At 48.1% G+C, this 12,160-nt stretch overlaps 1 protein-coding gene across 1 annotated transcript in view; it reads right to left on the bottom strand.

Annotated features, from left to right (window-relative positions):
• ERAL1 (Era like 12S mitochondrial rRNA chaperone 1) overlaps nucleotides 1–12,160 on the bottom strand; it is a 54,505-nt gene that overhangs the window by 16,222 nt on the left and 26,123 nt on the right. The window contains exon 7 of the mRNA XM_040338531.1: nucleotides 5,751–5,863. Within this exon, the coding sequence (XP_040194465.1) occupies nucleotides 5,751–5,863 (113 nt within the window). The remainder of the gene's footprint in view (nucleotides 1–5,750; nucleotides 5,864–12,160) is intronic.

Below are 12,160 nucleotides of genomic sequence, written 5' to 3'. Positions count from 1 at the left end.
AACTACATGGGAGAATCGTGTCAATGATCTCAACGCAGCTGGGACCATAGTCACCAAGAAAACAATTGGTAACACACTACGCCGTGAAGGACTGAGGGGGGGGGGTTATGCTAAGGGGACAGGACAACTTCACTGCATCAAAGGGACGATGGATGGGGCCCTGTACCATCAAATCTTGGGCGAGAACCTCCTTCCCTCAGCCAAGGCTTTGAAAATGGGTCGCCGATGGGTATTCCAGCATGACAATGACTCAAAACACATGGCCAAGGCAACAAAGGAGTGCCTCAAGAAGAAGCATAAAATGTATTGAGGGAGGTAAAGGTTCGAGTTACCAAATGTCAGCTTTGAAATCTTAAAACGAGAGTTCCACCCAAAAGTGAAACTTACGGTTATTCGCCTACTCCGGTGTCACATTTGGCACCTTTCAGGGGGGGGGGGGGAGAGGGGGAAACTGTTATATCCTCTGTGTTGTGAGGGACACAAGACTCTGGTCTGGAACAATGGATGTTTATTCAGTACAGGCTGTACACTGCAACATGCATCTCAGGACAATACATATCTCTGCTTCTTACATGTGCTCTCTCTAAGATGGCTACTATGCCCCTTGACCCTTGTCATCACTGCTGGGTGGAGCCAGCCTTAAAGTGCCAGTACATGTGGAACTCTTCAGGTATAACAGAAACAGAGACCTGTATTTGACAGGTCCCCTTCCCCACTTCCAGGGATGGCGCAGCGGCGCTGCCTCTCGGAAGTTCTGCCCTCCTCCTTCCTCTGCTGCGCCAATTAGAAAGCGCAGCACACATGCGCAGTAAGGAACCAGCTGTGAAGCCAAAAGGCTTCACTGCCAGGTTCCCTTATCGGCAATGGTGGCAGTTGCACCCAACAGCTGATTTGAAGATCAACTGGGTTGCTGACTCCCTGGACAGGTAAGTGTCTATATATTAAAAGTCAGCAGCTCCGCTTTAATGACTTGGAGAGGATCTGCAAAGAGGAGTGGGACAAAATCCCTCCTGAGATGTGTGCCAACCTGGTGGCCAACTACAAGAAACTTCTGACCTCTGTGATTGCCAACAAGGGTTTATCCACCAAGTACCAAGTCATGTTTTGCGAAGGGGCCAAATACTTATTTTACTCATTAAAATGCGAATCAATTTATAACTTTTTTTAAATGCGTTTTTGTGGATATTTTTGTTGTTATTCTGTCTCTCACTGTTAAAATAAACCTACCATTAAAATGATAGGACTGATCATTTCTTTCTCAGTGGGAAAACATACAAAATTAGCAGGGGATCAAATACTTTTTTCCTCACTGTACCTCTAAAGTGGATCAATCCAGCGGTGCACTGTCACCACTGACAAGGCTTCCGTCTCCACCTGGTCTTCCTTTCAGGGTCCCGCAATACTGACGCTTGAGTGGGCGTGCAGGAACCACGGTCACGGCATAGCACTCTAAATTCACGGCACAATTGAGTGTACTTTCTATTCAGGGTGCAGTGTGCATGTGCCGGTGACATCACTGGATGCTACCAATGTGAATATCTCCTATATGGTGCACGTTTAAGAGCCATTCGCTGTACCTACAGGTGAGCCTTATTATAGCCTTACCTGTAGGTACAAATAAAGGACTTTACTACCGCTTTAAAGTTCCGCTTTATTCTTTTACTGTTAAAAAAAAAAAGTTCCGCTTTATTAGGAAGATCTCTGTGTTACTGAAACAGAATATATGGATTTGTAGCTGCTGATCCATTCATTCCGTGCCCATTCACAAAACACTCAATCTCTCTCCTTCCCCTATTGTAAGGGCCCTTTCACACGGAGCGGATCAGTAATGATCCGCTCCGTGTGTCCGCAAAGCTCAGCGGGGATCCTCCGTAAAATCCCCGCTGAGCTGGCAGCTGACAGGGCGGTCCCCGCACACTGTGCAGGGACCGCCCTGTGTTTCCTCCGCTCTCCCCTATGAGGAATCGGACGAACACGGACCGTATGTCCGTGTTCATCCGATCCGGCAGACGGAAGAAAAATAGGATTTCTTCTGTCTGCAAATGCGGATCTTTGCGGAGGCGGACAAATTACGGGTGTCAGCGGATGTTCATCCGCTGACACCCATAATCACATAGGGACCCATGTATGTCCCGTTTTCATCCGCAAACGGACGGATGAAAATGCGGACATACGGTCCGTACATGTGAAAGGGCCCTAAGGGGGAACAGGAGGGATCAGCACTGTAAACAAAAACGTGTGTTTGGCCAATCACATGGTACCCAGCCCTTCGGATCAGCAGGGTTCAATGTCTCTGTGTTACCAGCTATCTAATGACAGCTCGGTACACAGCAATCACCGGGTGGATCAGCCGTCTAATGGTTATTTATCCAGTGCGGTTAATAAACAGCATGGGGTTAATAAAGTGCCATTGATCCGCCTTTGAAGAACTTGTAATGGTAGTTAAGTGGTTAATAGAGAAGACTTATAAAAGTTATATGTAAACAAACGCAACTGCTTTCCTGGTTTGTTACCCTGGCTTCCAATGAGGACTACAAATGGTTATTTCAGCACAATATACAGGCATGGGTCCTCTGTTGTCACCAAAAAGGAAACCCAGCCTAAGAAATACAATGCTTTTTCATAGTGTTGTTTAAAGCAGTACCTGCACAGAAAGTTAGACGTAAATTCACGAAAATGATTAGTAAGCGTCTAGTTAAATGTAAGAAGGATGGTGAGGGGAGTTGCCACTGCATGAAACTCGAATATATGAAATGGTTAATAGGACACATGGCAAGGCACTGGAGATAAAGGTTATCTCTTGCTACAGGCCCCAAAAAATTTATGATGCAATATTTTTCTTCCAGAGTATGTACCTAAAACAAAAAGTCCAAAGTAAACAACATTTCACTTTGGGCCTTTTCACACTATAGTGCATAAAAACACATTGCATTTTTCAAAGTGTTCCTCTAAATTTCAGTGCAGCACATATAAACGTGGTTGTAAACCCTGTTACACTACTTTTACCTACAGGTAAGCCCATAACAAGGCTTACCTGTAGGTACCGTGAATATCTCCTAAACTTGCTACCAACGTCATCGGCACATGAGCACTGAAAAAACGGGCCGCTGGTGTGTACACGGCATAACAGCAAGAAGAATATGTATTCGCATTAGGAACAAAACAAGCCAGCTGGCTAATCGCAGCTATCCGTCCTTCCGGGATTGAAAAAAACATGACAACGTCAGCATGTCACTCTGCCCTACATGTTTCGTCAGAAGATGATGTAGTCCGGACGGATGAGTAGCTGCGATTAGCCGACCAGCTTGTTTCATTCCTAATGTGAATACATGTTCTTCTTGCTGTAAGTGCAATATTGTATACCCTAAATAAAGTTTTTAAAGGATTTTTATACTATGGTGAGCCTTTTGTATTTTGGGACCATTTGTGATATCGTTACCTGGACAGTGGGTCTACATGCCCCAAGAGGCTCCTGATGCAGTTAAAGGCCCTGGCTGGGATTAGAGCCACAAATGTCACTAACCTTCCGTGATGGGAGGTATGCTGGTAAGCGAGCTCTTTGCCTATGGTGAAGGCGACTGTCAAAGGATCACCTAATTAAAGGTGGCAGATGGTGCGGATGTTCTCCAAGAAACCCATTTCATCCCATTGGGACTTTACCTTTACCACTGGTGTTTGACTCAATATTATTATTAGCGTAACTCTTTATATGGACTTATGACATAGGCAAGGCAATACTTTTCATGAGCTTCTGTTACGCTGGAAAGGTGCCGCAAAAGCGCATACGGTGGGGAAATTTATTATTTGATCCCCTGCAGATTTTGTAATTTTGCCCACTTACAAAGAAATGAAGGGTCTATAATTTTTATCATAGGTGTATTTAAAATGATTGAGACAGAATATCAACCAAAAATCCAAAAAAAACACATGGTACAAATGTTATAAATGGAGTTGCAGTTCAGTGAGTAAAATAAGCATTTGATCCCCAAGAAAAACATGACTTAGTACTTGGGGGAGAAACCCTTGTTGGTAATCACAGAGGTAAAATGTTTCTTGTCGTTGGTTACCAGGTTTGCACACATCTCAGGAGGGATTCTGGTCCACTCTGAGGAAGTTGCTACAACGTAACGCGTACGGGAGAAGGAGCCTGAAGTCGCTTGCTGCCATCTCTGAGAAGACACATGTTGTGTGGAATTCCTTTCTGACGTTTTGCCTTTCGGGCTAACGCGATTAGTCTGTTAATGCCTTTTTAATAAACCTAAGCCGTTTTTAAAGCAGAGAGCACTTAGATCTGTTTTTTCTCTTATTCTCGATCTCAATACTGCCGAGCCCAAGATGTTTGCTATCCACATATTGCACCAATCTGTCTATCGATTTCTGCTGGTATGACTGCCTGGTAAAACAGGGGTCCATACCTTAAGGTGAGAGTAGCCATTCTTAACGGTGGAGGGATCACTTATTTAAAGGTAAAGTCACCGGTGAAGATTTGGAGTGGTTGTCACCCTATTCCTTTGGAATTTTTCACTTTTTGGACAGTTTTTTTGCATTATTTATGCACCATTCATGATTAATTTGTTATTGGTATAACAACTGTGTTTTGCACTTTAGTTTAATTGTATTTATATTTCCTATACATTTTCACTCTTTTTTATAGGTCTTCTCAAGCCTAAAAGGAACACTAAAGGTTCGTTTTTTATTAGATCAATTGATTGCTGTAAGCTAGAGCATTTAAATATCACTTACCTCGTTTTTCCTTTTGACCTCCAAAATACAGTAATTCAGGTTTGAAAATGCCATTTCCTGTCACTCCTCTTCTTGCTTTTCACCAGCATCTGAGCCGTTTTGCATGGTGGAAAGCAGAATGTGCTCACCCCCTCCCTATGACTACAGCCCTGCGTGAAGATGCTCTCTTATCCCTCACAGGCATGGAGGCTAAGCCTGATGGGAACTGTAGTTCCTATTAGGCCGTGATGTAGCAAGAATGAATGCGCACCGCAAACCAGGAAGTCAGTGAGAATAATGATTCAGGAGTGCTGGAGGTGAATAAAACGGCTCCTTTTTAACAGGTATCAAACTAGTTATAATGCAAAACATTACTTTTTACTTTATCAGCTTCTGTCAGACTTTAATTTAAGAGGAAAATAGTTTTGTCTTTACAACCCCTTTAAGGTTTTTTGGGGATTGGTTTTAGGGTGAACACAGATATCAGCAGATCAGGATTGTATGTATTAGGCCTCGTTCACATAGGCGTACTATAGCATATGTCTGTGCGATCAATGTGTTTGCCCGTTTGTTCTGTGCATCCCCATGCAGGCAATCTCATTTATTTCAATAGGGAAGCAGCAGCTGCACAGACAGAGAAACTGCCCCCAATTTGACAGCTGTGTGAGTGCAGGTGCATGGCTCTGAAAGCTGCGAGTGGGTGTATGGGGCTGTGCATGCGCACTGCTGTCAAATTGGTATACGGCTGACAAACAATATAGTACGCAAATGTGAATAGGGTCTTAGCCTACTTACAGTGAACTTTAGTGCTGTGATCCCAATACTTTCTATAAGATGTCTGGATATCTGTAGATGTAGATGTAGATCTGAATATACAAATAAACACATCTGCAGGGTGAGGGGCCGAAAATGACTTCTCACCAGGCAGAGCCTGTAGTAATTTGGGGGGCCCTCCGCAGCTTTGCGGGGCCCTAAGCAGCTTGCATAGTGAGCCTATAGGGCGGATCGGCCCTGGTGCCAAGACCTACCTTGTTCAGTACAAGGATGCTGGGGACAGCTGGGTTCTGGGACAAACATTTGAGGACCTCCAAGTGCAAAGACTTTCTCATCCACTTCACGGAAACATCCACCAACACCAGTACTGCAGAAAAGCGCAAACATTGCTATCAGAATAAACTTACATTGTTTGGAAGGTTGAATAAAGACACCAATCCATCCAGTTTAAACACACCCAGTTTATGGGTGTGTTTATGTCAAAACCAATTTCCCATATCCCTGTATATTGAGTTTGTTAAGGTGCCCATCTAAGTTTTTTTTAATTAAACGATAATTGCCACTGACACCACCAATTGTGGAAGGGAGTACCACATCTTTAAACAAAAACAAAAAAAAAAGCTTGAAATTGCCCTTGGGGCTTTAAATGAGGCGCAACACTCCTAAATGATAAAATATAAGATACAGATTGATTGATCGATACATACAATACCAACACAAAACAGGTACCATATTGTAAACAGATTTGTAGTTTTGAACTGGATAAATTCCATGACCAGGTACAATATTCCAAAAGTGGTCCAAAGTAGGTGTGAGCATGCATCGTTATGATCCAACGTGTTTCGTGAACATGCGTTTGTTTCCTCAGAGATTGATGCATACCCAAATACAGCGGAACCTTGGATTACGAGCATAATCCGTTCAATTAGAATGCTCGTAATCCAAAGCACTCGCATATCAAAGCGAGTTTCCCCATAGAAGTCAATGGAAACTTAAATAATTTGTTCCGGATTGACTTCTATGGCATGCAATACCACAAGTGGCCAGAGGTAGGGGGGAGCAGGAGAGCCTCAGAAATACTCAGGGACAGCTCGGCCTTTTCGGAACAGCTCTGATCGGCTCTGCTCTGGCGCCCCTGCACCTCTGGCCAAATGCGGTACTGCACACTGCATTGGCTTAAATCCTGCTTGTTTTGTGAGACAACAAAAAAAATGCTTGTATTGCGAAACGCTCGTTAACCGCATTACTCGCAATCCGAGGTTGCATCTAAAAGTAAAACAAGTCTTCAAATAGGTAATGAAGTACCTGACATTCCTGGCAGGTACCAGTGGAGTAGGATCATGTGACCTTAGTTTTAGCAGATTTCTAAGTATGGGCAACCTAATGGGACTCTCAAATTTTGTATTATTAGAATCTTACCATCTTCGTTACGCATTTTAAGACCGTTTTACTTTTAGATATTTGGGTATGCATCAACCCGATAGGAAGTGAATGCATGTTTGTGAAACGCGTTGGATCATAAAGATGCATTCTCACATCTACTATGTGTGGATCACTTTTGGAATATTGTACCTGGTCATGGAATATATCATGTTCAAAACGACAAATCTGTTTACAATATGGCACCCGTTTGTATTGATCTGTTGGTATTGTATGTATCAATAAATCTGTATATTATATTTTATCAAGGAAGTGCAACAGACCAGTGTGAACACATGCTTACAATTTAAAGGGATGCATTTTCTTGAGATTTTCTTGTGCTTTTTTTAAAGCAAGAGCCATTTCAAAAACTATTAAAGTCATTGTAAAGTCTCTGTTTTTTTTTTTAAATAACATGTTATACTTCCCTCCTCTGTGCAGTTGGTTTTGCACAGAGCAGCCAAGATCCTCCTCTTCTCGCGTCCCTCTTTGTGCTCCTGGCCCCTCCCTCCTATCGAGTGCTCCCACAGTCAGCAGCTTCCTATGGGGGCACTGCAGCCGAGTCACAGCTCTGTGTGTCCATTCATACACGGAGCCCTGACCCTGCCCTCCCCTCTCCCCCGATTGGCTGACTGACTTTAATTGACAGCCACCGGAACAAATGGCACCGCTGCTGTCATTTAGGAGTAGTGTCCCTGACAGCTTAGAAATTCGTGGACATCGCTGGTGAGAGATGGGGCTCAGGTAAGTACCGTAATTAGGGGGGTGCAGGGAGGCTGCACCACACAGAAGTTTTTTTTTAGCTTAAAGGGCATAGAATGCATTAAAAGGGGTTGTAAACCCTCATGTTTTTTCACGTTAATACATCCTATGCATTAAGGAGAAAAAACCTCTATCACTGACCGGCCCCCTAGCCCCCCTGTTTTACTCACATGAAACTCACCTATTCCCATGGCGGAGATGCCCTCTACCCATTGACTCGGCTCGATTGGATAGATAGCAGCGCAGCCATTGGCTCCTGCTTCTGTCAATCAAATCCAATCATGCAGGTGCCGGGGGCGAGTCCTACATTCAGTGTCTATGGACGCCGAATGCTGGACTTGGGAGCGTGCCTCCAAGGTAACCCCCCCCCCCGGGAGGGCACTTCTCCCAGGGGGGGGGGGGGGGGGGTATATCATGCATGTGGGGAAGCGCTACCAGCACCGCCGGGGTCAGGGCCGGACTGGGAATGAAAACCAGCCCTGGAAATAATTTCATACCAGCCCCACAGTATTAATATACCAGCCCAAAAAAAAAAAGAGAGAAATCCATGAGAGAGCCAGAGAGGGGCCGGGCTGCAATGGTGAGAGAGAGGGGTGCAACGATGAGAGAGGGTGCAACGGCGAGAGAGAGAAAGGGTGCAACGGCGAGAGAGAGAAAGGGTGCAACGGCGAGAGAGAGAAAGGGTGCAACGGCGAGAGAGAGGCGTTTCTACTGAAACTGCGCCCCTGTGAAAACATTTGAAACCCATCTTTCAGATAACCATAACAAAAAAAAAAAACACCCAAGATTGCAGTAATATAAGCACCCATAATTGCGGCCTTATCACCCATAAATATGGCCTTACCAGCACCCATAAATGCGGCAATATCAGCACCCATAAATGTGGCAATACCAGCACCCATAAATGCGGCAATACCAGCACCCATAAATGTGGCAATACCAGCACCCATAAATGCGGCAATACCAGCACCCATAAATGTGGCAATACCAGCACCCATAAATGCGGCAATACCAGCACCCATAAATGTGGCAATATCAGCACCCATAAATGTGGTAATATCAGCACCCATAAATGTGGTAATATCAGCACCCATAAATGTGGTAATATCAGCACCCATAAATGCGGCAATATCAGCACCCATAAATGCGGCAATATCAGCACCCATAAATGTGGAAATATCAGCACCCATAAATGCGGCAATATCAGCACCCATAAATGCGGCAATATCAGCACCCATAAATGCGGCAATATCAGCACCCATAAATGCAGAGGAATTGTGCGGTGTATCATGGGCACAGCACTGGGCAGAAAGGCAGAGTGGAATGGAACATCAGACAGTGGTACACATACAGGTCACACTCACTGGCAGTGGCACTGTGATGGTTAGGGACACGCAGCAGTGCAGGGGGTGTTTCCTTGTAATAGATACAGTCCTCTGTCAATGCTGCGCCAGTGCCTCTGACACTGTACAGGGGGAGAGAGGGAGTAGGATCACCAGCGGCCCTGTCTGCTTAGCACACACGCACAATCACACATGATGTGGAGGTTCCCCTAAAAATAAACTTTTAACATTGCATTTATGAGATTAATGACAATTAGAATCTGCTGTTTTTTTTAAAAAAAATACGTGCCGAAAGAAGCCGAACGTCGGTGCGCAGGCGCCGTATAGAGCCGCACTGACGTTCGGCTTCTTTCGGCATCTCGTGACGCGATGTATGCGTCGGTCGGATGCCCGTCAGTCAATTAGGAACAGCCAGCCCCGACCATCGTACCCGGAAGCGGCGGTGAGAACACATATAGGAAACGGTATGTACGGACGTATTTTCTTTAAAAAAACAGCCGATTCTAATTGTCATTAATCTCATAAATGCAATGTTAAAAGTTTATTTTTAGGGGAACCTCCACTTTAAGGCCTCTTTCACACTGGGGCGGTGGGGGCATCGGCAGTAAAGCGCCGCTATTTTTAGCGGCACTATTCAGCCGCTAGCATGGGCAGGGGTGCTTTAGGAGCCGCTCCTACTGCGCCTCAAAGATGCTGCTTGCAGGAATTTTCTATGTCCTATCAGCGCACCACTCCAGTGTGAAAGCTTTCGCATTGGAGTGAGAAAATAGGCTCTTTCAGGGCGCGCTGCAGACGCTATTTTTTGCGTTATAGTGCCTGCAAAGCGCCTCAGTGTGAAAGGGGGTCTTAGACTACTTTCACACTGAGGTACTTCGTAGGTGCTACAAAATAGTGCCTGCAAAATGCCCTGAAAGAGCCTATTTTCTCACTCCAATGCGAAAGCTTTCACACTGGAGCGGTGCGCTGGCAGGATGCGCAAAAAAGTCCAGCTAGCCGCATCTTTGAGGCCCTGTAGGAACGGTGTATACACTGCTTCTAAAGCGCCCCTGCCCATTGAAATGGGCAGCGGCGCTGAACCGCCAGCAAAGCGCGGCTGCAGCTGCGCTTTGCGGACGTTTTTTTTACCCTTTTGGGCCGCTAGCATTGTGCTGGCAGGACACTCAAAAAAGTCTTAGAGGCACCCTTCCCATCCTCTCTGAGATTATTATACAGATTTCAATTTTATTGCAAGGGCAGCAGAGGTAGGTGACAGAGAGAGAAGGGGGGGTGCACATATGGGACACTGGGATGGGAGCACAGGGGGACACTGGGATGGGGGAGGGAAGTACGAGGGGGACACTGGCATGGGGGAGGGGAGTACGGGGGGGACACTGGGATGGGGGAGGGGAGTACGGGGGGGACACTGGGATAAGGGAGGGGAGTATGGGGGGAACACTGGGTTGGGAGCATAGGGGGGACACTGGGATGAGGGAGGGGAGTATGGGGGGGCACTGGGATGAGGGAGGGGAGTACAGGGTGGGACACTGGGATAAGGGAGGGGAGTATATGGGGGGGAGGGACACTGGGATGAGGGAGGGGGGACACTGGGATGGGGGAGGAGATCACAGGGGGGACACTGGGATGGGGGAGGAGATCACAGGGGGGACACTGGGATGGGGGAGGAGATCACAGGAGGGACACTGGGATGGGGGAGGATATTACAGGGGGGACACTGGGATGGGGGAGGAGATCACAGGGGGGACACTGGGATTGGGGAGGGGAGTACAGGGTGGGGGGACACTGGGATGGGGAGGGGAGTAAGGGGGGACACAGGGATGGGGGAGGGGAGTACAGGGTGGGGGGACACTGGGATGGGAGCACAGCGGGGACACTGGGATGAGGGAGGAGATCACAGGGGGGACACTGGGATGGGGGAGGGGAGTACAGGGGGACACTGGGATGGGGGAGGAGATCACAGGGGGGACACTGGGATGGGGGAGGGGAGTACGGGGGGGACACTGGGATGAGGGAGGGGAGTACAGGGGGCGACACTGGGATGAGGGAGGAGATCACAAAGGGGACACTGGGATGAGGGAGGAGATCACAAAGGGGACACTGGGAGGAGATCACAGGGGGGACACTGGGATGAGGGAGGAGAGTACGGGGGGGGGGGCACTGGGATGAGGGAGGGGGGACACTGGAATGGGGGAGGGGGGCACGGGGGGGACACTGGGATGGGGGAGGGGATCACAGGGGGGACACTGGGATGAGGGAGGAGAGCACAGGGGGGAACCCAGGGATGGGGGAGGGGAGTACAGGGGGAAACACAGGGATGGTGGGGGGGGGGGGGGGGAGTACAGGGTGAGGGGACACTGGGATGGGAGCATAGCGGGCACACTGGGTTGAGGGAGGAGATCACAGGGGGGACACTGGGATGGGGGAGGGGAGTACAGGGGGACACTGGGATGGGGGAGGAGATCACAGGGGGGACACTGGGATGAGGGAGGAGATCACAGGGGGGGAAACTGGGGAGGGAAGTACAGGGGGGACACTGGGATGGGGGAGGAGATCACAGGGGGGACACTGGGATAGGGCAGAGGAGTACGGGGAGGACACTGGGATGAGGGAGGGGAGTACAGGGGGGACACTGGGATGGGGGAGGGAAATACAGGGGGACACTGGGATGGGGGAGGGAAATACAGGGGGACACTGGGATGAGGGAGGGAAATACAGGGGGGACACTGGGATGAGGGAGGGAAATACAGGGGGGACACTGGGATGAGGAAGGGAAATACAGGGGGGACACTGGGATGAGGAAGGGAAATACAGGGGGGACACTGGGATGAGGGAGGGAAATACAGGGGGGACACTGGGATGAGGGAGGGAAATACAGGGGGGACACTGGGATGAGGGAGGGAAATACAGGGGGGACACTGGGATGGGGGAGGAGATCACAAGGGGGACACTGGGATGGGGGAGGAGATCACAAGGGGGACACTGGGATGGGGGAGGAGATCACAAGGGGGACACTGGGATGGGGGAGGAGATCACAAGGGGGACACTGGGATGGGGGAGGAGATCACAAGGGGGACACTGGGATGGGGGAGGGGAGTACAGGGGGACACTGGGATGGGGGAGGGGAGTACAGGGGGCGACACTGG

The sequence above is a fragment of the Rana temporaria genome, chromosome 2 (assembly GCF_905171775.1).
Source record: "Rana temporaria chromosome 2, aRanTem1.1, whole genome shotgun sequence".
Classification (NCBI taxonomy): domain Eukaryota; kingdom Metazoa; phylum Chordata; class Amphibia; order Anura; family Ranidae; genus Rana; species Rana temporaria.
The sequence above is the reverse complement of the archived record's forward strand: the minus strand, read 5'-3'. Positions and strand labels throughout refer to the sequence as shown.